The following is a 26,693-nucleotide window of genomic DNA, read 5'->3' as shown; positions in this document are numbered from 1 at the left end:
ACAGCCAGAATCTGGCTTCTAGCATAAAAGGATTTGGGGAGAAAGAGGACTCTGTGCCATGATTAATTTCTAATGCTTCTGAGGGGGTGCATTCACAGTTTACCAGGCTCAGCTTTAGTAACAACATCTTAAACCCTGCTTTTCCCACAAGAACTCTCCATGTTCTGAGTAGGTGTCTTCCCTAATTCAGCACTTGCTCCCTTTGTCAAGCGGGGAGTTGTTTCTCACAGTGCACCTATCGTGCAGATTCTGGCTCTGGTAACCTGTATGTTAGCGTAATGTCACCCGGTCTATGACCCACACATAGTCACCTTGGGAGCTGCCTGAGAGTCTGTCAGCATGCACTGAATGGCCAAATCTCTAAATACTTTAGGGAAATTTTCTGGACATCTGGACTATTACAAGCTATCACAGGAGATCCAGCATTCCCCCACCCAAAAGTAGTCTGCCTTTTTAATCCTTTCAGGTTTCCACAGGTGTGTGAAACACCAAACCCTCACAGACTGTACATATCAGATCGTGGTGGCATTTACAGTCCTGATGTGTTGACCATGAGATAGACATGGTCATCTCTCTGGCTGTCCAAGTTTCAAAGACCTCTTCCTGATAAGATCATCCATCAGAGCATATCAATGTGTATAAATACCCAAATGGGAGAGCGTAAACAAGTGGAGCCAGGCTCTTCTCAGTGAAGACACCTAAAGTTGTGCATGGAGGTACATCTCTAGAGAAATGGGTGGTTGATTTTTTTTTATTTGAGTATTTGGCTCTGAGTCCTCTAAAATGATGATGATTGATCGTTTCCATCGAGCATTACTTGAGCTTGGTCTTCCATATACAAAGTTGTGGCAGGAGCTTTTCCCTCTCATTTTTTCTTCCTGGGTTCTTTTTTTCCACGACGGGTTCCTAACACCAAGTTCAACATGTCGGTGATGCTTGGATCCAGTAAGGATGGCATGTGGGAATAACACAAGGGCTTTTATATATAATCTCCTTCAACCAAAATCCTTCTAAGTAAGATAATGGAGCTTTGACCTACTTTAAAAAATAATTAAAACAGTATATTTATTTTATTACAGTCCAGGCTGGCAGCATCTTCCTTAATGTCCAAGTGGTTGCACACATGGCAGAAGCTTTTGGGAGTAGCAGAGCTGAAATGGTGGGACTGCTGTGGACTGCCAAGAGCGGCGCCGCAGGGACGTCTAGTGCGTAGGTGCCAGGCTCAGCCTACCTACAGCTGCATCTTAGCGGGCACTCGCCCCCCGTCTCAGGGCTTGTCTGGGCCTGCACTGCCTGCCATGGCACCTGATGTGGGGCGGGGCGGGCCGGGAGCTGTGCCCTGCTTTGTCACCTTCCACGGAGGAAGAGCCCTGTGCCACCTTTGCAAGTGACTCGGGGCACAGAAGCAGCCAACTCCTGCCGTGCACCTCGGCGTGTTTTCAACGGGCTAAAACGGGCGGGTGCTTATTCCTTGAGCCTCACATTCTCTTAGCACATGCTCAGCATCGTGGCCATCTGAAGGGCTGGGCGCCTGGTTGAGACCCTGCTCCTGAACTTCCACCTAGTGCTGGGGCCACAAGCCTGACCTGACCTGCAGCAGAAATGCAGAGGTGCCCTTTTTGGGGGAGCAGGAGGCTGAAATGGGCCCCAGGAAAATTTTCCTCTTTCCAGGCCAAACTTATTCCTGACCAATTAATACCAACCTGAGATCATGTCCCTTGTATGTGACCTGGCCACAGAGGAACACACACCCTGCATCCACCCACTTGCCTCCTCATGCCCCAGGCTGGCTGTAGGCTGCTGCTCCCTGAGGCTTTTTGCATGCCTGTGGGGAGGGGGATGGGTACCACCAGTGCAGTGGGGCCAAGGAGGTGCTCCATCTCCTTACATGCTTTCTGCAAGCATGTTGTGTCTGACTAACACAACCCTTTCCCATGTAACCATTGGGCATTAGATACTGTTTGGCCATTTTGAGGGCACCTCCACCCCCAGAGCTATGATCACAGGCATAGGGGCCTTCCTAGTAAATTTAGTAAGACAGAGTCACCATCTTGTTCAGATCTCAAAAGCGCAAGTCTATTTGTTATTTCATCACTCTTCAGCCTTGAAATCCCTTAACACCCCCGGTAATGCCTTCCTCCTCCAAAAGACCACTTACCCTGTTGTGCCCAAGTTCCTTCCTGCCCTGCACCACCACCCCCACCACCCCCCCCCCCCCCCCATTTGTCCAGGGCACTGCACCACACACTGAGGACAATCATTGCCCCTGCCAGGGGAGCAAGGGACAATTCCTGCTCTTACGGCTTCTCCTTGCACACACAGTTTGGCCAAGATGGTCTCAGAATTTCATTTCACTTGACATCATTGAACTGCTTTCCTTCCAAAACACTGTATCTTTAAGACAAAATGTTGTGGGGGTTTCTTTTAACCTTTTTGCTATCAAGACGCCTTTGTCATTTCATATCTACGGGATGTGGCTCCCTTCGTGTCTATTTGTTTCTTTTGCAGAGACACCAACAAACACAGCCCCCCCCCACCCTGGTCCTATGACCACCTGGGCTGGCAGCAGGCTCCCCCCAGCCCAGCCCGCGGGCGCTGGACCCAGCCCTCGGGCTGTGGCTGCACCAGTGCCAAGCGGAGGGGCAGGGCCACCTCCCTGGACCTGCTGGCAGCACTTGGCCTAATGCAGCCCCGGATACCGTTTGCTGCCTTTGCCACAAGGGCAGGTTGGTGGCTCATGTTCAACTTGGTCCAGGTCCCCACGTCCCAACTCCTTTTCTGCCAAGCTGCCTTCCAGCTGCCCCAGCAGGTACTGGTGCCTGGGGTTGTTCCTCCCCAGGTGTGGGACTCTGCACTTCCCCTTGCTGAATTCCTCACAGATGAGGACTATTCACAGGTGAGACCAGCACATGAACAATATATAGAACAACTCTTTTCCTCTTTGTTGTCAAGAACATTTTGGGTTGGGTTTCCCACCACCACCACCCACCCACCCACCCACTGGCACCATCTGACTCGGTGAACTTTGTTCATACATGTCTATTCCAAATAGCTCTCTCCTGACAAGTGTGGAATAGAGCCTCCTGGCATTTTCGACGTGGTTCAGACTATTGAAGGACTTGAATGTGGAAGATGCTATAATGGAGCACATGCATGCCAAGGAAAAGAGGGAGACCATCCTTGCCCCCAGCCCAGCAGGTCACCTGCTTCTGGGACGTTCATACACAGGACTCATTTCTCAGTTTCCTCTTTAACAGTAAAAGCCACAAATGTGAGGGGTTTTCACTCCATTTGAACCAACATCTTCAGATTATTTAAACAACCTTCTACAGCAATAAATCACCTCATATGCATCACAGCTGCTCACAGCAACATGAAGATGTGTTGGCCACCACTTCCAGGAACACCTGGGACCCACTCTGTGTCTGGTGGTTGTTCTTCAGCCTTACGTTCAGGGAAATTTAAACCTGTGGCAATGACATGATTTTGAGTGCCTGCACTTTGTTAAAAAAAGATGCTTATCTGTCAGGCTATCCCTGACTGCAGTGTGAAATAGGACCAGCAAGATTCGAGGCCTGCTTTTTGAACCAAAATCCACCTTGGAGTATAACTGGCTCATCATTTTTTGGGCTGTGACCAACGAGATGTTCCTGCGTCAAGGAAGCCACCTTCACACCCAACTCTGCACCGAGGCAGTGGGTGGATGTTTAAAAAGGGGACAATTGGCTTTGCCCTGAACCAGGCAAGGGCTGCTCCCACAATCCAGTAACATGGCTCAGCTGCAGGGAACTTCCCAAACCTCTCCAACAGGATCAGCAGGAGCCTTACTACTCAACACCCATCACGTTCTTAAACTGCCGGCTGGGAGAAGAGTCAATTTGGGAAAGACAGAGGAAGGGAAGAGACAAGGGCAGGGAAGGCAAGGCGCTCGCTGTGCACAGTCCCTTTTCCCACCTGCCCTGAGAGCAGGGGGCCATGAGCCCTTGCCCCACACCACGCTTGCAAGCAAAGGCAGCTGTACACCAAGGACTCAGGCTGCTGAAGGGTCTGGTGGCTCACATACCATCAGCACAAAACAGCTTCTCTCCCACTTTTCCCCCAGCAACACCAGACTCATTTTTTCCTCACCATCCTAGTCAGTTATCCTTTATTTTACACCAGGCTGTCACAAACCCACCTAAAGACTTCATGTATTTCAACACAAAGCAGCCACTAAGTGAAGCAATGTAATTTATTTGACATTAGACCAGACACGGGTGCTCCAGATCCGGACCCAGACTTGACCTTAAAACAATTTAAAATCCTGGATTTGCTGTATTGGCAGTATCAGTTACCTGCTTGAGAGCTAAACATGTCCATGTTACATCTATTGAAACAGAAAATTAAATACAGGAGGAGTCAAGCAAGTAAGCACTAAAGTCCATTCCAACTGTGAACTCGCTTCCAGTTTTGGGATGCTGGAAGAAAGGACAAGGCTGTTGGAAAACTTTGCAAGTATTTCAGTATAAAGCAGCTCTCAGTTGTGTCATAGTAGTGTCTTAAACTATAAGAATAGGGGAATATAGATCTTTTTTAATTTTTCTAAATTAATGGGCAGGGTAAGAGAAGAAGCCCCCACCCACAACAGAGGGGCTAGGGAGCGCTCCCTCTCCCTTGCCCCTCTTAATGAGGTACCACCATACAACATTGCTCCTGGTGACAATATATCTAAACAAACAAAAAAATCCCCCTTACACTGCTGTTTTAACACCACAGAACTGTGCAGCACTACCACATCTGGTAGAGCCTGCCTGGAAACCTGCACAACCCACCCTGGGACAAACACAGACCTGAAGACAGGTTGCAGCTGGCACTACAACCACCTTCAGCACTAACTCACTGCTCCTAGCTTCAGCCAGGCAGACACTATCTTTCAAACTGCTTTACTCCATTTAACAAATGTTGACAAATGTCAAAAAAAGTAAATAGCATGTATTGGTGGCAAACAAATTCCTAGTCATCATCTCTACTAGATTCTTCTACAGCTGAAGAACAGGGCAGTGTTACTGCCCAACAGGCTGTCACCTCCCTGTCTGAGAACCAAGTATAGTTTATATGAATTGCACAGTTTAAAATGCACAAAGAATGAGATGAACATGAGTGGTACTGGAAAAGCCAAAGAAAAACCTTTCCCCCGTGTGTTACTTTGTTTCTTCAGACACAGACTGTGAAAGGACAGAGGAGGTGGTGTATACATACGCATCTTCCTAGGCTAGCAACCAAGGCAGTCCTAGTTGAAATTGCACACTTTCAATACACAGTTTATATTTACACAATTTTCTTCAAAAATTTTTAATGTGCCTCATGAAAATGATCATCCCTTTCTCTCTCGTTACTGACGCAGAGGCAGTATACCCTGTAATCTCAGAACAACTTGAATTACCAGAAATAAAATGAAAACTGTTTTCAGGGAAACATGCATTTATTGTTAAGCATTCCCAGTGAAAATCAACATCTTTTAAAATGTGTGTTTATTTAAAAAATCATTTGTGTACAAAAGTGTTTGTGTAGTTTTTATTTTCAAGACAAAAAAACCACTGATGCTGCATTCCAGCCCACCCGCTCCTCCTGTACAGGAAGTCTGATGCTCAGGAACCAACCTCCTGCAATATTTTTTATTTGTAAATTTTTAATTTTTTTTAATTAGAAAAGTCAGAATTTAGGATGGAAAAGTGAAAAGCAGGGTTCTTCAACAGTTGACATCAGCATTCGTATGATGGCAGCCTCCTTCAGACACCACAACAGAGCACCAGCAGTTGCTGCAAATTGTAAAATGGACAAGTACAGCATTTTCACAGTACATTTCCTCGTCTGTTGAGTCATATATCTTAACTTACATTACCGATGAATGGCTCAGCACCGTAAGCGATGGCTAGCTATTTTGATGCCTACAAAGCAGGTAACAGCAGAGAAGGAACATCACATCACAGTACAGTGCAAAGGATTCGCAAGAGTTTGTCCAGTGAGAACCAATCTGAATTCGAGTTGCTACCTACAGAGCACTGCAGCTGGAATAACCAAGCAAGAAGCAGAACACATTAAGGACAGTTGGTCTTGGGAGTCCAGTGATGAATCAGCTGATGACACTAACACCACAAACAGGTGGCTTGCTGATAGTTTGGAATAGATCAGAAAACTATCGAGAAAGAAGCGACTGCCCCTTTGCCTAGCCATAGGAGAAAGCTGTGCCTGGAAAATGAGGATGGTAACGGTGAAAACATCTATATGGTCTTCCCAGAAAAAGCTTTAGGCACCCACTGAGCATCTTTACTTTCATGCTTTAGTTCTGTGACGCAACAGACGGTATGATGAAATGTGCTTTCGCTATCTATTGTTGAGCCAATTGCTCATCAAACCCATACAAAACCAGCCACCTGATCACAATCAGTGGCCACACTCATCGAGATGCTTCTCATCAACTCTACCAACAAAACATAGCAGGAGAGGACACCTCATCTTCTCATTGCATCTGCTCACCAGCAGACATTAAGTAAAACTGACTTTCACTACTAAATTATTTAACATTTCCCCCTTTGGGCAAGCCTCCAAGTCTAAGCTAGCTCTTACTGGTATTTAGGAAGGAAACGAGGGACATGCACACAGTTAGGTTTCCCCTTGCACTGAAAAGGGAACACTTCACCTTCACAGTGTATGACCAATGCAGTAAACCAGAACTCTTGCTTGAAACTGTGCTTTTTTTCCCCCTCCCCTTCTCCCTTCCCCAATTAAATACGCAATCCATATGCTCTGCAGTGCCTAGTCTGATTCACAGCTGTTAAGCTTAAATTTGCATAGTTTAAATGTTTCTGTTACCCACACCATATAATGCAGATTTGGCATTACAAGGTAAGCATCTTTCTGGCTATTTAATTCCTCCTTTTAGACGACAACAACAAAAGATCCTATATTCCTTATGTCGGTCTTCCTATACTAATTTACTTGGAAAACAATTAAATACAATGATAATTAAAAAAACCCCAAGACATATTCCTACACCATTTGTACCTAATTGCTCAGATAAATACTACCAAACCAATTATAGTCAAGGCCCCATGTACTCTGTGACAAGCTTTTTTAAACAAAAAAAAATTAAAGTTTGGAATATGCAGGATGAATAGCACTAAATGCCGCATCTTTCCAGAAGGATATGTTCCTAAGTTTTTGTCTCCAAGATGTACCAGTTTGTCACACTGAGAACACAGCTTGTTCGCAGAAGCAACGGGAGGAAGCTGTGAATTTGGCGAGTGGAGGTGGGATACAGTCAGGGCTTTTGGCACTCATAGGAAAACGGAGGCTTTTGGCAACAGGAAAGGGCATTTCTCTACCTTTGAACAAAGCTGTACTTTACTCTTTGAGGAACTGAACGAGATAGGAGTTTCTTGTTCCCCACCAACAAAAGAAACGAGGGATAAACCACTTTGCTGGATGCATGTTAAAACGTTCAGCAGCGAAATCTGACTGATGCTCTGGCAATCAGTAAGCATCATTACCAATACCTTGTTTAGACAAATGCGGCCATTTAGACATCAAAATTACTATTTCAAGCCGTCTTCTTACACGATGGAGGAAGACAACACAGGACTTATCTGTACGTAGAAAGCAACCGTACCCACGTTTTATGTTCTTGTTGTAAGAAAGTGGTAAATGTGCAGCCTGAGTCCGCAGCTGGCGTGGACTGCATGGCAACTCCACGTCTGTGAATGCACAGGGCCCTGAATATAGCAATGTTCAGCCATACAGAAAACAGAACTACCATTTTGTATGTACAAACTCACAATGATAAACTGAACACTAACAGCAAAATTCCTAGGGCTCAGCCCCAGCTGCAGTTAAACTAACCTCGTACAACATTATCCCTATATTCAACTCTGATAATTACCAAGAATACAAAAACATTCCTTATAAAGGACTTGCATGTCAAAATTCAGAGGGACTTCAGACCACGGATGTCTCCTTAATGCTGGGTCACATTTCCTTCCCAGCTCACTTCAGAAGCTTCCCTCCTGCCAGCACCTGAGCTAGCATCAAGATATCATTGCTACCAAGCACATGGATGGAGGGCAAAAACCAGTATCCAACATCTGTACATAAGGGGAAAGGGGAAGACAAGTGTTTTGCAGTAGAGAAGAAAATGAGGTAACTTCAGGAAATAAGTCAAACTTAACAGGACATTGTTTCAGAGGTGACCATGCTCACCTAAGAATCATTTCCTCTTTTCTCCCCCTCCCCCCTCCCCTGGCTTCATTTATTCCTTTACATACCGTTGGAAAAGCCTGCTGTTCTTAGGAGACTAATCTTATCAAAAGACATGTTCAGAAGCCCGTAACTGAGAAATTTTATGTCCCCAACAATGATTTTTCAAGGTCTTTCTTTTGATAAATAGCGAAGAACAAGGGAAAGTAGTCAGCAATTTATAATTACCACCAGGGTAAAAAAAAGATGTTGATGTAATCAAGAAGTTCTTAGCCTGTATAACAGAAAAGACAGCAACTTGAGATTAACACAAGTGGCATTTTGCCATAGTCTTCTACTGTCCCTGGTTTTCACCTAACAAACCAGCTGAACAGTAGCAGCTTCTTGTTAAAAAAATAAATAAATATAAGGAAAGACAAACCAACTCATTTCCTTTGGCATCATTGCAAATGATTTACACTAACTCAAGAAAATTGATCACTGACTACACCTTAAAAAGCAGTACGTATAAAGACTAAGCAAATGCATTTAGTATTGCACTGATATGAGTTCAAAGTATTCCCTGTCTGTGCCCTGAAATATTTTAAGTTTGGGCACATCACACAGAGTAGTATAGGGAACATCCCTGAACTAGCTATGTCTCTAGAGCTCTATTTTCTGGTTCTGTTCCCCTACCACTACACTCCAGATATTTAACAGATACAATAATGTTCCTGATTTCCTCTAGTATGATTTATAAACAGACTGTCTATGAAGTGTGAAACTATATCAACTTGTACTTCACAGCTCCAGAAAAACCCCAAACAGACATATATTTCCCCACCCCATTAATCCACAGTTTAGGAAAAAAACAGTCATGGAAAAGATGACTTATACAGTACTCCATTATCCACAATCCCCACTCTCTAGTCTCAGGATTTCTCTGAGCTTGTCAGATATATTCTCAAAAGTTAGCATCATATTCACAAAGACATTACAACTCTCTTTAAATAGATGTACTAGTGTTTGAAGTTGCAAAACTAATAATTTTCAAGCTTTTGCACTCAGGATGAAATGTCATTTTAATACGAATAAAAAGACTGACTGTATGTACAAGCCAAGATAAGATTTCAGTTCTCATTTATCAGAAACATCAATCCAAAAGAAAGCTAAATTGAGAACACACTTCTACTTCTATGTGCATTTGAAGTATGTACAGTAAAAACACCAACACAGCCTCCATGTGTCAACTAGAGAAAAATGCAAGCAAGGATGAATTTTAAAGTACCTGGTAAGCAATCCTTAAATTGAAGCCCAAAATAAAGCTAGAAAACCGCTGCAAAAACCAGCTGATTGCATCATATCAAGTACTCAAAGAAAAATCTTTTTAATTCTCAGTACACTAGAGAATCAGCTTTTTCCTCCTTCAAACCCAGTGAAATCGTATTATCCAGAATGTACTGAAGAACATTTTACATCTGTTTAAGACAAAACAAAAAGGAAAGAAAACCAGCTCCATCTTTTTGTGCTATATCAAGGCATACTCCTTACGAGAAAATATGATGGATGAAAATCATTATTGATATTTCAAAATATGTTTTTTAAAGGGGAGCCTAGACTACTGTAAATGGCACACATAATACCCACAGATGATGAAACATAATCTAGTGAGGATTTTTAGCTGTATGATGTAAGGGAGAAGAGAATCAGGTTTCCCAATTAATAAGTTAAAAAGAAAACGATTCTGAATAGGTCACCATTTGGAACTTTGGATAACTCTTGAAAGTCTTTCAGGAAAAAAAGTTACAAGAACACTTGAGTATTTCAATGGTGCTCTCTTCAGCGACCCTACCTAATATGTCTATTAAGTACAAGCATGCAAATATAGGTCAATCCACAGGCACATAGGATCCATGTTAAAAACAGTAAGATAGCTGTAATGAGTGGCACCAACAATTTTGATGACTAACACTCAAAAATGTTGCTTTCTGAAATACTAAATCAAAATCCTGAAGCAAGTTCCTGCTAGTCTTCGTCACACTGCTAAACACTAAAGTAGGCATGTTTTTCCCCCATTATTTTAGCTGAGCTCAAAGAATTTTTACAATATTTAGTAAGAAAAAAAATTAAAGTATTTCCCCTTTTTAAATTTACACAGACGTTTAATTAGCTTTATTTACAGAGCGTTTTTTTTCAGTCTCCAATAGTGCCTAGATAGCATCATCAGGCAAGAGTGCCAGTTTTAAAAGAGAATCTATATAGAATCCTAAAAATAACAGATGGTGATGCTCCTCCAGAAGGGGCAAGCTGGACTACTGAAGCAGCTCTCTCTACATGGCTCAGTTACTCAGGAGTAATTCTGTTGCAGTCTCTACATCCCATGATTTTGAAGACAAGGCCACTATTACTGCATTCTGCAATGAGAAAACAAAAGCAATCATATTTTCAGTGTGTGAGTCTGCAGCTCTGAGAAACAGAGTGAAAAGTTCACAGATTAATCAGAACACATTAGTTCACCATTTGTTAAATCCTAACTGATAATTTATAGAAAAATTGTTTCAATAAAAGCAGGGGTAGCTCACAAGATTTACTAGTAACGTAGTATTCTAAAACTCTGGTTCTCAAAAATAATTAGCAAAGCAGAACGATTAGACCTACAAGAAGTCATGGAAGTAGCAAGTCTACTTTAGTATACCAATGACTCCCTGTATTCATACACATATACTTGCCCTGCCCCTACTGAAAAACATTTAAGTTATATATACTTACCCTATCAAAGCCCATAGCACAAAGGTTTTCTATTTTTTTGGTGTATTCTGGACTAGAAACTGGTGCTCCAGCATACACATGTGCCCAAAGTCGAGCTGTCTGTTTAAACATTTCTGGATTTTGTTTGTACTACACAAAAGAGAGAGGGGGGAGAAGGGGGAAAGTTAAATCAACTCAGCAATCCAACCCAAAAGCAAGATGATATGGCAGATTCCAATCCATCATTCTTTCTACAATATCTTCAACAGTGTTTCAAACTGATCACACTGCTATTTTTGAAGTGAAATTTGGAAGTGAGGATTACACACAGAGTAAACCTATGCAAGCATTTGATTTAATGCATTTGCCTTTATATTACACACTGTAGGTATTCTATGTATACAATCAGGTACTGCTCTCAACGGCACTGATAAAAAGTAAAGGAGCTATATTTAGCACAGCTACTGAAAATTTATGTTCAGTGTGGCAGAGCACAAATTATCCCTATGTTAATATCTCCTGAATGCACATACTGCATACTACTCCAATGTATTTCTCTAATCACTTAAAAATATGCCTCATTTTATACACTGCAACTAGGTCTGCAGTTTTTCAGTCAGGGCTGACATTTTACTACCAGGCTTCCTCCTGAGAATAAGGATATTGATAGTGTATGTGACAAAAGAAGGGCTGAAAAAATGAGTGAGCATATGCAGCAAAAAGCTAGGAAGCTACAACTGTTTTCATGAAAGCTATTATTTACCAGGAAAAAACCAAAATCATGCAGGGTATGTAAATACTATTTTGCACCAATCTCATCACTAATGAGTTTTCTAATAAACAACAGAATGGACCTTAGAGAGTTTTCAGCCTGCACCAAGAACTCAAAAGCCAAGAAATTGGGTCATCTGTCATATATCGTACTCAGAAAAGCACGATGGGTTTCCTATTTTGGCAACTTTTCTATGTAATATCAAGTTTAAGTGTTTTGCATTTGAAAAAAAAAAAACAACCACTCTTTCCCTTAATTATTACACTTTGAAAAAAAGTAGGTATTCCCACCTTCAGATATATAGTAAATTTTAGCACTAAATAAGATATTGGGAAACACATTATTTGAATATTTAGATTCGTTTTAAGGACAGAAACACTGCTGATTTTCATTTTATTCATACATGAAAACAATAATTAAATCTATAAAGCACTGTCAAAGTTAATACAATACTTTTTTACTTCTGTACGTTTCATTTTACCTCTCCAACAGCAACACCCACCAACTACACTGCATTGTGTGCTTTGTACACCTCCCACTAATTCTGCTCCACATGAAGCAATTTGTGTATTTACTATCTGATTATTAATGGCATTAAAATAGACATGGGAGACAATCTATTGTTGGAAATAACTCACTGTGTTATAAATACAGTGGTCTGTAATAAATTTCTTTGGTTGTAATGACTAGAAAAGAGAAAGGATTAAGTTAAGCATCAGTAGCACCCCAAAGTACTATGGTCTTCTGCTCTTAAGAGGTCTTTCCCTAATAATTTTTAAAAATATTTGAGAACACTGCCAAGCCTACAAAGCACCTAAACTTAAGTGCAAAGGATTAGCCAGAACTGCATTTAATTCAGAACTAGCTTTCAGTGATCTATAAATAAAATTCCCTTACTTAGGTATCTGTAAATAATCTAGCTTCTCACTGAATTGAGAAAAGCCTGAAGGCACCTTTTACTGATGTCTCTATATCAGGAATCTCAAGCAGTTAATGTTGCTGTACTTAAAAAAACCAGCAACTAGTTGAAGTAGTTTTGACACCAGACAGCTGGTGTCTGAAAATACTGCCATTATTCAAACAGGAGTTCACCCTGTGTTCTCACAGGGATTCAGCTCAAGAGCTTGTAGGACACTGCCACTTACCTGGACAGCTTAGTAGTCTAACACATAGTCTAGTAAATTAACATAATGAAAAATGAGTGCGGAGGGTAACTAATTCCTTGTGAGTTTTTTTTTGGAAAAGAAACAACACCCAAACAAACTAAAAAAAGATCCCACCACCAAATAAATGTGTTTTATTTGAAGGAACTGGGTATTTATAATGTTTTTGAGAGATGTGGTGGTAATAACTTTTACTTACATACACATGCTTCTAACTCAAGCCCAAATCCCAGTACAGTTTTCATGCAGGTTTTTGCAGGGAACAGGAGAAACTGAATGCTCCCTGCATCACCCATGCCACAGCCCCACTGGACACATCCCCACAAGCACCTGAGAGGCAGCCTGGAACATTGCTCTTCAAAATCTGGGAAGCTTTCATGAAGTTTTTTGCCTGAGAAAAAACCCTTTCCAGCTCAAGTGTTTCTACAAGACTGTTATGATTCCCACAAAAAATTCTACCATCGGGGCCAGAATGGGAAACTCTATGCTTGTTCTTTGTAAAAAAGGAAAAAGTGGTTTTGTTTAATGAAGAGAGAGTGAGACAGCAAGGGCATGCATCCAGCAAGACAGACCAGTGCAGGGACACACCTGGTGACCTTGCTGGCCTTTGCAACAACTCTCCCTCTGTAGAGCAATTCAGTCTGACAGAACCGTTCAGGCACATTTGTTCACAGCAGCCTTAAAGTAAAGCATTTCTTTACAGAACAGGTTGTTAGGCGTTGGAATGGGCTGCCCAGGGAGGTGGTGAAGTCCCCATCCCTGGAGGTGTTTAAGAGTCGGGCTGACATAGCGCTGAGGGGTATGGTGTAGTTGGGAACTGTCAGTGTTAGGTTAATGGTTGGACTAGATGATCTTCAAGGTCTTTTCCAGCCTAGACAATTCTGTGATTCTGTGAAAGTACTGCAGAATCCCACAAGCAAGCAAGCCTTTTGTATTTACTACTGAGTACAGTAGTAGTAGCAAACAGCTCTCCCCCACCCAGTGGTGCAACTGGCTACCTCTGATCTCCATGTTTCTCTCCAAATCCTGACAGGTTTGATAAACTGCGGATCTCTCATCCTAAGCAAATTTTTAGAGGGAAGGCTAAAAATTTGTCACCCTATCCTGGAGGGTCCTGACTTACAGGACATATAGATGAGACTGACACTGAAAGAACCTTCTACTTGCTTTGTTCTTTTGTTACTGAAATACACCCTTATTATCAGTCAGTGGGGAAGCCAGGCCTTCTCTCTCTCCAGAATAAAAAGGAAAAACAACACACACATACCTGGGACTTTGTTGAAAGTTGTCAGACTATTAAGTTATGGAATGACTGTTCCTATCTTTCATCAACACTTTAAATTGAACCATGTCAGTCCTGGTACGGCATAAGATCCAATTGACATTTTATTTTTTATAAAGTTACTTTTTATAAGTTATTGCTACTGTCTGAAAAGTAACAAACCCTGTTGATTATACAATTCTACTGATACCAATTCAACCTGTGACTAAAATAGTTATCCCAAGTACTTGCAAAGGTAAAATACACAGGATGCTTCATTCAGATAAATTGCTCCTCAGGATTAAATGGAACAGTAATTATTCTAAAATCACAATTCATAAAATTATGACATTTAAGCAAATACAATGCTCAATAATATTTGTATTAATCTGGAAGAGAAGCTACGTACCAAGCTAAACCCAATGAACACCATCAAGTTAAAACTCATTTTAAACTAATACAACATTGTTTTTCTTATACTAGAAACCTTATATTTTAAAAGGCAAGTTATACTGGAATTCATTTTACTATGCTGCTGTCTCCTGACACTTCTGACAAGCTAAATAAGGAATCAAACTAACAAAATAAACCTCCCAACACTGTAGAATAACTGCTATTTACTCTGGAATCCAAAGAGTAAAGAGCACAGAACACTGTAGTAACTCAGTTACTGTAAGGCAATTTTCCAATAAATTCTTTAAAATCTTTTATCTCCTCCAAGGTTTAGGGCCTAATCTGAGTTAGCAAAGCTTATTTAAGTGTTACAAATTCACAGTCAACCAAGTATCTTACCTGGTTTGCCACTACTGCATCTTGTGGATCATCTGGTTCTGCAGCTGCCAACAATGCTTGCAGCGATAACAACACTGTTCTTAGAGTCATTGCTGCTGCCCTAAAATTAAAAATTTGAACATGACTTTACCAAATCCCACGCCTGTACTCACCTTTGCTGCTGTACTAGTATCATAGAAGATATGAGTACATGTACACATTGTAAGCCTAAGAATCATTATTTTAAACTGCTGTAGCTTATAGGTATTAGAACACCATTCAATATATGTATTTAAGTAGGGTTTTAAATGTGGACTTTCTTATTAACAATGCTTTCTTAAGCTTTTGGAAAATACAGTCCTTGACCTACACATTTAACCATGCCCACTTAACAGAACTCATTTAATCTGGGAAAAAAGCCAGTTTGAAGTTTGTGTAGTCCTTCCTTACTACCATTAACAGCACCTTGTGTAAGCTCTAGGTACTGAACTGGTAGCCCACGTGTGCTCCCTCTGCTGGCACTCTTCAGAGCGAAACAGCATGTACAGAAATAGTGACCTGTGTTTTAAATACTTGTGACAGATATGGAATTTTATACCTTAGGTTTTGCATTGTATCAGTTTTAATATTACATTTTTCAATAAAATGTAACAATTTACAGTGAATTATGACTGTAATAATAAAAAGGTTTGGCTATTACAGAATGTGCCGTTGGAAATATCTCAGCTTCTTCTCATTTCAACATATAACATGACTGTTGGAAGCAGGAAAACATTCTGTAGTCATGATGGTGCTGTAAAGTCACTCTTTTGCCCCTGTGAAAGAACCCTGTTGAAGGTCGCATAGTTCTACAGTCGGAACTTCTAAGTTCTACGTTCTCATCGTCTACCTTGATCTCAAAGTATATTTAGAATAAGAGACTTCTATGATTTAGTAAGGGAAAGACAAGTATGTTCATAAAAGTCAATAAACACTCAGAAAAGTAAAAGTATGAAATTGTTGTACACTAAATCTGGAAAGTTGTAACATTTTAAATATACAGTTTAATTAGATTTTGATCATGAATGCCATCTCTGATCTACCATTTCAGCTGGCACACACTGGAAACCAAATAAGGACCCCACAGAATCTGTGAAAGTTCAGTATTTCAGCTGATTTGAAGAGTTAAGTAGACTCTTAATTGTTCTGGCAAAGGCACAGACAGATATTCAAGCCAATACACAAAACTGCTTACTCTGCTTAAGTACTAGTAGAAAGGTAAGTGGGGAAAATGTAACATCTTAGATTTAAGCAAAATGGTTACGGCACATGAAATGTCAGAGGAAAGTTGTGAAACACAGGCATCCAGTTTCTTACAGGCAAACTGTTCCAATTTTCAATCAACAGAAAATCGTTTCTTCTTTTCAGAAGACTGAAAGTAAATACAGAGAGTCTGTTAGAGTGGGTGGGGTAAGAGTTTGACCTGATGGTCCAGATACAAAGGAAACAGTTTGCAAGTTTATTTCCAGTCTCAGATTTCAGAAATTTATGTGTTTTCCAGTACCTAGGCACAGTATTGAGGTATTCTAGCAGAGAGTATACCGATGAACAGAGAATAGATCCTAGTAAAACGTTGGAGGTACATTTCTGATGCCCAAGTATTATATTCCTAGATGCTCACATTTACAGCTTTCCTGCTATGTCACTAACCATTCAAGTATGGCATTCTTCCCTAATTGTTTCTAATTCTAGAAGATTTTTCCTAGAAACTTACTTTTTTTTAGCTTGATACATCATCACTGAGCTTTCACAGTGCAGTGTTCTACATCAAAACACAAGTGAGAAACATCCAAAGTGACAGAGATTTTAATTAGCACATATTGTCTCACTCCAACTGCCACATCAGCTTGAAGTCCCTCAAGCTGAACTTTGCAAACTTAAATCTACAAAAAACCCTCATGCTTTTAGATCCGAATTCTAACAAACCACAAAACCTTCACAACATATAATTCTCCTTTTCCAAACCTATTCCTTAGTAACTAAACATTTCTTTTTCAGAATTTCAGACTCTTTCAATTAAATTTAAGTATTTCAGGTTCCAAACTGAATGCTTCAAGACAAAAAATGTTTCTTTAAATTACAAAGCTAGGGGATTAACTAGTAAGATTATATTTAATCAGATAAAGAACACTTAGATACTGAAACATATCCTCAATTGCGCAATGAGAGCCTAACATGGTTAAACTCAAGAGCACAAAGCATCTCGTTTTTCCACACCTAAATCACACACACAAAAACCACAGTGAAAGAACATAGAAATATTTTTGCTTTAATGTACCTATGCTACTTTATTCTTCTAATTTCCTGTTATTTGCTATCTCTACTAGTTTATACTGTCTTGAAATTAATCTATTTAATGTACGCATTGATGACATAATTCACAGTGGGATCTGCTAGTATTAAATGAATGTCATGCAACGTGTTTACTATTCCGGCATTCAGGTGTCACATAATGCTAAGTCTTTCAGGAACTACCACATCTACCTCATACACTATAAAATCTGATGTCTTTTTTCCCAGTTAAGAAATTTTATTATGCTATTTAGGGTAGTTTTAAAGATAGACTAAACATGAAATATCTATCAACTGTAACTCATACTGTAGTTACTTTCATGAAATAAAAGCTGTTCTGCACTCTCCTTTACAGAAATCCTTCTACTTTAGAGACATCTGAAAATATTGCCATTATTTAAGGCAGAGAAGATGCAAGGGGTCGCAGCCACTTGTGCTACTTTTACATGCAATTTACTTCCATTTACACTTCTAGGAGTGGAAAATACACCTTGGGGAGCAGGGGGCATTACTAAAGACCAAAGGTGCCATGGACACCTAGAACACAAGTTCTGTGCTGGCTGCAGCCATTTCTGGCTTTCAAGAGTGCTAGGTCCTTTCGGTCCCTGTTCATCTGTTATGTTTGTAGATTTTTATATAAAGCATACTGGGACTTGAACTTCTGTTCTGACATTCCAGTTTCAAAATGAGTAATAAAAATAAACACCTCATCCATTTGGATATACAGATGGCTATATGCTCCAAGAACTCAAACTCTAAAATAATAAGTTTATAGACAAGACTAGTTTAGCTACATATGTGAAAAGATTTTAAAATGTAGTTTACAACTTATTTTCAAGTCTCATATCTCAAAATGGCTTTCACATCTCATGCATAATAAAACAAAATCTTCACTGGACACAAATGTTTGAGGAAATATCCTTAAATCATAAAAGATAACCTGTTACAGCTTCAGCTGCTGTTTGTATTAAAACAGGTAACTAAAGTTTGTGATTAATGGTAAAGAAAATCTGACATATTTCATGTAACTATGGTATACTCATGTAACATCTACCTTTAGGATGCCAATTAGCTTTCTTGTTCAAAGAAAGTAAAAGAAGTCTTGTTATTTTCTATGTAGCTTAGTTTTAATTTTTCAGAAATAAATTAAGATTCCCAGAAGAAACTGAAGGGACAACTAAAAATAGATTCTCATTTCCCCAGTACCTTAAAAAGCTCTTCTTCCTTCTCATTACCTTCTTTTGAGAGAATAAAGTGGAGATGACTGCCCAGAACTACATTTACAGACACTAGTAAGGCAGGACCTGTTGTTCCTCATCAGCAAAGAGCAAAAACAATTATCATCAGATCTGCTATTTTGCTGATAGCAGCACAAAACTAAAAAACCCAACACCCCCTCCCCCCTCAACATCCCCACAAGCTAGAGAAGAATGTGCTGCAAAAATAGTTGTATTTTCCTTAAAGTGAACTTCCAGTGGGAAGATACATGTCTTCTGCATCTTCTAGTGTTCCTCAAGGGTTTCTTTTTCCAGAATAGAATCCTGAAAAAAATATTTCCAACTCTTCTTACAGTTGAAGTTTATTTCTAGGTGTGGATTTATGCACATCATCTCACGGAGTTCAAGCAATTCCCTTTGGTAACTTGAACTATCTGCATGCTTGGGTTTTAGGTTTTTTCTCTCCTCTTTGCCAAAGGCAAGGTTTTGTATCACTCTTGACAGACTTCTGTCTAATCTGTGCTTAACTGAAGCCTCACAAGTTTCTTAGCAAATCTATCTGAATGCTTCACCGTGCTTGATATTCTGCATGCTAAAATGGCTTTCCAATCTTTCATTGTAGGTCGCATCTGTTTAGACAATCATTCTTGTTACTCACTCTGCATTTTTCCTATGGGTCCCATGTTTCTTGGAATACAACGCTAAAAGTGGGTACCCTACTCCAATGGAAGCCTGACCAGTCATAAATAAAAAGCAGGCAGCTTATATCATGAGTTCTGCAGGTAAAACTTCCTACATCCCAGCATCCTATTCGCCTTGCACATGGCATTACTGGCTCTTCTTTTCTCCTGAAGTTAAAATAAACTCTTGACTCCCACCCCCATCCCAAAATGCTGCTCAGCCACTATGCAGGCTTGCAAGTTTGACATCTACAAAATGGGAGAAAAGGCCAGTGACACCTACCAGTGAGCTGCAGAGCGCTCACTACAGGGTGCACTGTCCCTCTGAGAACTTCAAACTAAAAGCTCTCACTCTGGACATTCTAACCAAAAAAATCAGGCTTTCTATTGGCATTGCATCTGTTAAACAGCAAGGGAAACCTGGAGTGAATCAGAACAAAGAAAGCTGATATATATTTTATTCACTTACACTTTTTTCTTTTTTTTCAGATAATATCTTGGAGCAATTCCAAACCCCTAGTTTGGGTGAATATAGTGACAATATTAAAAAGCACAGCAAGCTAGCTGTGCCCACCATGCCTGAGGTAAGAAATCTCTTACCTTTTGATGAGCTGAAAGAGTCCTAAGAGGATTATAAAACACTGCCAGTTTTTCTTTTTCTTCTTCATTTTTAAAGGCTAAGTAATTTTCCATTTAGGAAGTTTTTACTTATGTTCTGTGCATTCCTCTCTGAAAACAATCTCTAGTTACTCTGAGAGGTAACCAAGCAGAACAACTGCAACAGCTGCAGCCAGCAGATTGCTGCTCCACTCTGTCAACCAAACATGGCTACTGGGAACAATTTTTTAATTTTATTTTTATTTTTTAAAATAATCTGCAATATTTATTCCATTTGTGAAATAACAGCTTGTTAATCCAAGAAAAAAGCTATGGGAACTTGTACCAAGGGCTTATGGAATCTGGAAGGAGGGAAGAAATGAATAAGGCCTTTGAGTGGAAGCCTGTGGTATAGTCACTATTTACAGGAGAAATACAAGACTGGGCACCCATTAGGGGGGAAAAAAAAAAAAGAGAATAATAGAATAGCTTTGACATAGTGCAGGGGGAGAAAGACAGCCTGCTTGCTGAAGAGTTCCCTCAAACAATGTTAATATTCTCTGCATTTTTCTCAGTGCTTTGAAGAGGCTCAGTGCTCCTCCAACACCCAGCAGTTTTAGATGCCCAAGAAGATGATTACTACAAGCTGACTTTTGCTTATGTATCTATTAAAATGGTATCATCTCTTATAATAATGATTTCTGCATCTCAAGTAAGAAGCATGAATCCTCCAGTACAGCCACTATGAAAAAAATACTATTATTCATTTTTATTTTGACTGTCAAAACCACAACAGCCAAGAGTTTTTTGTAGCCATACACACAGCCACAACACATTTGTTTGATAATCACTGCTCAAGGGATTTATGCAGAACAGCTTTCAAGTAACTTAGTTCTCAGGTTTCAATGAAAAGTATTAGATACATTTTATGTTTAAGAATAAAATTTTGAGACAGAATACTAGCCTGGAAGATAAATATAGGCTACAGTAAGTGAAACCACATAACAAAAGTCAGATCAGATCAGCATAAACAGTATTACCTCTACAAAATCATATCCCTATTCTAATTCTACCAGCAAACAGTAGCTGTTCTGCAAACAAACTGGCATAACAGGTATTTACAAATCTAAACATGATGAAAATCCACAGCTGCAAAGAATTTCAGCATCAAACATACACTGTGGAAAAAGAATTTCATTAAACACATTAAAAAATCATTTGAAGACATTACTTTGCAAACTGATAAAACCCCCTGCCAATATGCAGAACAACATCTCAACACGCTTATTAGAATAGAAAATCATTATCGTGGGATGGGAGAGTAGGGAAGAGACTTTTTTTAAACTATACAAACACATTAAATTCTTTATATTTGCATTCACCATATATAAATGAGTATTTTATCAGTTTATTAACTCTTTAAGAAACCCTACTAAGTCCCATAGGCCCAAATTCTGGCAAAGCTTCAACTCCCACTGACCTCACTGAAAAACAGATATGCATTGGAATTTGAGACTTACATTTAAACACAGCAACAAGAGCAGCATTATTCAGTTAAGAACATTACAAGTCAATGAAGTGGCACTTCAGAAACAGAGCTTGTTACTAAAAGATTTGACAAGAGAGACTGTGGAACTAAATATATTTTCTCGAACACAGCCTTTAGAATATTTCAGAATTGCATTTGTCCCATTTACCTTTGAATACCTGGTGAAATCCATTAAATACTAAATTATCAAGGGGGGGGGGGGTGGGGGTGGGGGGGTGTTGCTTGGGGTTTTTTTGTTTGTTTGCTTTCTAATGAAGCTAACATTTTATTCAAACCATTGTTCAACCTACACATGCAGAAAACTTACACATGGTGATGTGGGCATTTCTCTGCTTAAACAGCTAGAACAGCATATACTGAAGAACAATAAACAACTCATTTAAACAGTATTAACCATTCATATGGCTTAAAAAGTTTTAGAAAGCTACTCAAAAAAACGTCTTATCACAACACTGGAATCCTTCAAACAAGTCAGTATGGAGGTAGCCACAACAATTTCCTTTTCTCCAAAGGACCAAAGGCTTTGACAAGCATTTCAGCAATACTCAAGTGATTTTCATTTACCATTCTGTGATTTAAAAAACAAACAAAACTTAAAGAGCTCCACTAGAAAATGAAGGGATCACAACATCAAGAATAATTTGAAGAGGGATTACAGTATATAGGATGTCTCCCCCTGCCAACACCAAGTTTTGTGAAATTCTTTCCTTAGTGCTTCCAAATGAAGACGGTGTTTCAAAGGAAGAGTTTAACAGTGTAAGTGGCATAATATTGGTGTTCCCTGTGCCAGCCAGTGTAAACACACAGAAGGCAAGTTCTTGTTCCAATACTCCTATTTTGTATACATCTTGGTGAAGGAAGGTATTAATGTTTTGGGTTTTTTTGACAGGCAGAACTGAGACACAGATTAAGTTATCTGTGCAAAACCTAACTTTCAAAGATTACATGAACACAAGTCAAATATCTCCCATTCTTCTCTTCCAGATCTCAATGGTTTTGACTAAAATTAAAAAAAAAAAAGGAAAATAAAAGTTGAAGCTCATGATTTATTTAGGTCTTTGTTGCCTTTTGGTATTTTATATTTTTTAGCTTGATCAGCTAATTCACTGGAGAGGCCAGAAACTTTAATCTCAAAGCTATGAACTGCTTCACTCTTAAAGCCACAGTTTTGACTGAATTTTGTGAGATTGTTTCAAGTCACAATGTTTGGCAATGCTGAAAGACAACAGAAGACCTGTTCCAGAGCTAGAAACCAAAATGTGGTCTCTTGAATCCTAGTCCACTGCTACAGAAGCAAGATCATCCATCCTTCTCCACAGAAAACACTAATTAGGGAATATATTAAAGTAACATGAAGATAACAAGAAAATATTTTTAAAAAGCTGTTAAATTCCTTTGGTTTTAATACAAAGTGTGATAAATATGCACGACTTCTGCTAGGGACTGTTTTTCCTCAAAATTTCTAGGGGAAAATGTTAGGTAAGTGTCATTTCTGAGAAACATGATGTTTAGGGGCTTCAGTATGTAAAGATTAGCCTTAAAGATACTTGTTAAAAGTCCCAGACCTTGATACTATGAGTAAAGCAAGTAGACAGTGCAGAAAGGGGTACAAAAAGTTGGAAGAAAAAAACAAACCCTGAGCTTAAAAACTTTAGATAAATTCTTTCCAGGAGAGTGTTTATGATGCTGGGATCCAGTTTAGCACCTTTCCTGCTAAAAATAAAGAATTTTTGCCCTCCCATATCCTCACTAATTAAACCTTGTCCCGAGTGAAACAAGCCTAAGCTCGGAGAGCAGGTTTATGTGCTCTAGTTCAAATCAGTGAAGTGATCCCTGTTAAAAACACCCTTCAAAATTTGTTTTGCAAAAAACTCCCAAACAACCCAAACAACCAAAAATTTTTAAAAAATCCCAACACACAAACCAACCATCCAACCTCATGCTCATTCACTAATCTGGTTTAGAGTATGATCTCTCAGGAAACTGTATTTGAACAGTTACGAGTCATTAATCTCCAGTATAATTGTAGGGTGGTATGAATAACTAGATGAAAGCACAAAAGTGCACTGGCTTTACTGATAGAAAAATTACACCATGTACCATGGCATGTATGTTGAAAGAATCCACTGCCTGAAAGTGGCTCCAAGACAGTAAGAAAAAAATATGCAGTTCCAGAAATGAAAAAGACAACAGCTTATGATTATTATGACTATTATTATTTCATTTTATTAATTTACCTGTGCCACATGATTTGCATAATTTTCTCATTCTGTACTCAATGAATAAGACACTGGATGTGTCACCTGCCAAGACCTCAACTCAAGCTTTCCGTTCTAGAGTTTCTCTTTCCAACCCAACTGATGTGTGCTTGACCAACAGTCTTGATGTTGAATTTACAAGTGTTTGAAGCTTGTATGGATTAGATATTGGTACTATCTGCTGGAGAATTACAGTCCTATTCTTCTGGGGCACACGTGGAGGAAAATAACAAAGATGAATTCCATTCATGTTAGATACCATATCTATCATACAATTGGCGCATACAATCTTCAAACCACATGAAATGTATCACTTGGGAAAAACAAATGAACAATGAGTTCAGTTGTTACAGTCTGGACACTTACAGGTCTATTCCACAGATTTTGGCTATTAAAACTTTTTCAGTAACATTAAGTAATCAAAAGTCAGCAAAGAAAAGGTAAACTGTTTACAGAGGTGCAAATCATAAATATTATCAGTGTTAAATGAGACACAGAATTAGCACAGCCAGTCTCTTCTTCCTTTCCTATTGCTGACCTATTTATATTCCCAGACTCACTTCATACATTGTTTTAGCTCTATCAGAACTAATTTTTATTTGCAAGTAGAAGTCAAGAATCAGAATGAAGATAAGCACTTCATTCTTCTTCTGCTTACACCTCATGAGGCTGAAAGGACATAATTTAGGAGGCAATAGATAGCATTTGTTAATGGAAAAGTAGTAATAAAAAAATTAACTCCTACAAAAACACCCAAAACATCAACAATGAAATGTTTACCCTAACCCTAGTGTAAAAATTTTTGGAAAAGCTCTCTATGCTTATAATATCTACTTAGTACTTTCCAAAATTACCAACCAATCATTGCATATGTATCAAGTTGAAGTACTACACTAAAATATTGTAAGCTTTAAGGACATCTCAAATTACAAATGCAAAGTGAAACGCAACATGAGCTGTTATCTCCTATCCAGGACACTGGTATATTTGATTTTACATATGTAAATCCATATGGAATCTTACCATTGGTCTTTCAGAATATCCAAACAAATGGCCCCAGTGACTGAGCTAATATTAGGATGCCATATTTTGGTGATAAACCGCACCTAGAAGACAATTTTAAAAAACAAAAATGGTTATTAAATGCAGTATATTAAATAAACATTTTAAATGCACCATTTCTAATAATATTACAAAGAAAATATTAATTTAGGAAATATCAAGCTAAAAACCAGAACCATGACATCCCATACCACTTATTTCAGGAGGCTTCAAGTCTGCAAGGTCATTTGTTAGACAAAGCCTTGCTTTACTCAAAAACCAGACTACTGCCTGTTTGAGGACAGCAAACTCATCCCTAACCACTTTCCTATACACTGTCATGTATGCACATCCTCATATAACATTTAGAAATATACTTCAGCAGTACCAATGTTTCAACACAAGCAGATGGTCAAATACTGACTTAAAGCTACCAGCACTGTAAATGCTAGTGAATCCACTTTTAATAAAGTGAAACAAGTCCCTGAACTCTTAACATAGGCACTGGATCTCGCTGTTCAGCTAAACTGTTCGTAGGTACAGAAGCGTTATAAAAATTTCCCTGATGGATGCTACTACTTCTACAACCATCCAGTCTCATTACCCATATGCAGAAAGCTCTTCAACAAACCAAAACCTAACTAGGTTACAATTATTTGTCTTTGCTGTTGAAAGGATTTAGTCCCAGCATTCATTCATTGATCATATCCATATTTTTACACTAAAATGCATTCTTGCTCACAAAGCATGAATAAAATAATTTGTTTGGGTTTTTTAAGACACTGACAAAGTTAAAAGCAGCATTTTCTTTTAAAAGTCTTAGAACCCAAAGTTGTCCTCTGAAAGGAATATATACTCGCCTTTAGAAATTTCTCCTTCATTTTCTTCAAACCCTTTATTTTAGGTTGCACTTTAACTGTCTTAGTGACTTTGACCTGTCTGTTTCTTATCTCTACCTCCTCACCCCAAATGCCTGACAAACATTTTACATACAGCACAGATCTTTCAACTTTTGTCCCTGATCTGCAAGCAAATCAGTGCAGAGAACACATTATTTGTCAGGCAAAGACTGTACATCCAGGGCTATAACAAAAATCAGTACTATCATGGTGTATAAACAGGCAATACCATAACAGTTCTGCTTTCCAGGACAAAAAAATAGGAGCTCATGTCAGCTGAGCCACTTGTTAACTAGCTCAACTCTCTAAATCACTTTGAAAATGTAAAAAAACATGTAAATACTAGGTAATTTCTCACAGTGCATGACAGCTAACAATGGCTGTCAAAGCACATGCTGAACAAGATAAAGAAATCTTTCACATGAAAGGCAGGGCTAGATACAAGCAAAAAGGCCTCCAATTCCACACTACAGACTCCAGAATAAGCAGTACTATGCTACAGTGCACCGAGCTTCTAACAGCTGTCTGCGAGCTTTGGAAATGTAAACCACCAAGCTCTAAAGCAGCAATTAAACCATGGTCCACAGACCCATCTTTCAGTGTCTCTGAACTGTTTCAGCTCTTAGTTTAGCTCCCACCAGAACACATGCAGATGAAAGAACTGAAACCAACAGACATTTCATTAGGACTTTCTGTGTCTTTCACTCCAGCCTCAAGGAAGTTATTCAAAGGACAAGAGCCAAAGAGCTATGAGCTACTGGCACCTCTCCCTTCTTCCTCTCCCCCAGTTCTTTATCAGTATTAGATACCAGAGTGAAAATAATCAGGACCTAGAACACATTCTTAGTTCAAAGACATCTTTCAGACAAACAGAAAACCAATCAAGAAGCTGAGTCAGACAACTCAGGAGGCTGCTGATTCAATCAGAAGCCACTGAAGAAGGGACTAAATCAGGGCACAGGAATATATAGTTGCAGCTGCACATGGCTGGGAAGAACACTTCAGATTTATCCATTTAGGAGGGAAGTGGAATCACAAATTCAAAGTGCTAGAAAGATACAGTAAAGTTGAAAGGGTAATAAGTTGCAAAAAATGTATGAGTGACTTCACTACATCCATTTCTCTTGTCTCTCATCCATATGCATGTTTCATGCATTCCTTCAATAGAGTTGCAGTAAGACCATTATATTTATAG

General features: G+C 39.2%; 1 protein-coding gene across 2 annotated transcripts in view; it reads right to left on the bottom strand.

Moving 5' to 3' along the window:
• Positions 1-9,275: 9,275 nt before the first annotated feature.
• The window catches only part of UBE2K (ubiquitin conjugating enzyme E2 K), a 42,031-nt gene continuing 24,613 nt past the window's right edge, over positions 9,276-26,693 (bottom strand). The window contains exons 1-5 of one of the 2 annotated variants that reach the window (XM_074866024.1): positions 24,582-24,660; positions 16,283-16,337; positions 14,948-15,047; positions 10,981-11,109; positions 9,276-10,625 (exon numbers count right to left, since the gene is read on the bottom strand). In XM_074866024.1, the coding sequence (XP_074722125.1) occupies positions 10,551-10,625; positions 10,981-11,109; positions 14,948-15,037 (294 nt within the window). In that variant the 5' untranslated portion in view covers positions 15,038-15,047; positions 16,283-16,337; positions 24,582-24,660 and the 3' untranslated portion in view covers positions 9,276-10,550. Of the gene's footprint in view, positions 10,626-10,980; positions 11,110-14,947; positions 15,048-16,282; positions 16,338-24,581; positions 24,665-26,693 lie in introns of those variants that run through there. The other variant, XM_074866023.1, reaches the window with a different exon arrangement.

The sequence above is a fragment of the Strix uralensis genome, chromosome 4 (genome assembly GCF_047716275.1).
Source record: "Strix uralensis isolate ZFMK-TIS-50842 chromosome 4, bStrUra1, whole genome shotgun sequence".
In the NCBI taxonomy this organism is placed as follows: domain Eukaryota; kingdom Metazoa; phylum Chordata; class Aves; order Strigiformes; family Strigidae; genus Strix; species Strix uralensis.
The sequence above is the reverse complement of the archived record's forward strand: the minus strand, read 5'-3'. Positions and strand labels throughout refer to the sequence as shown.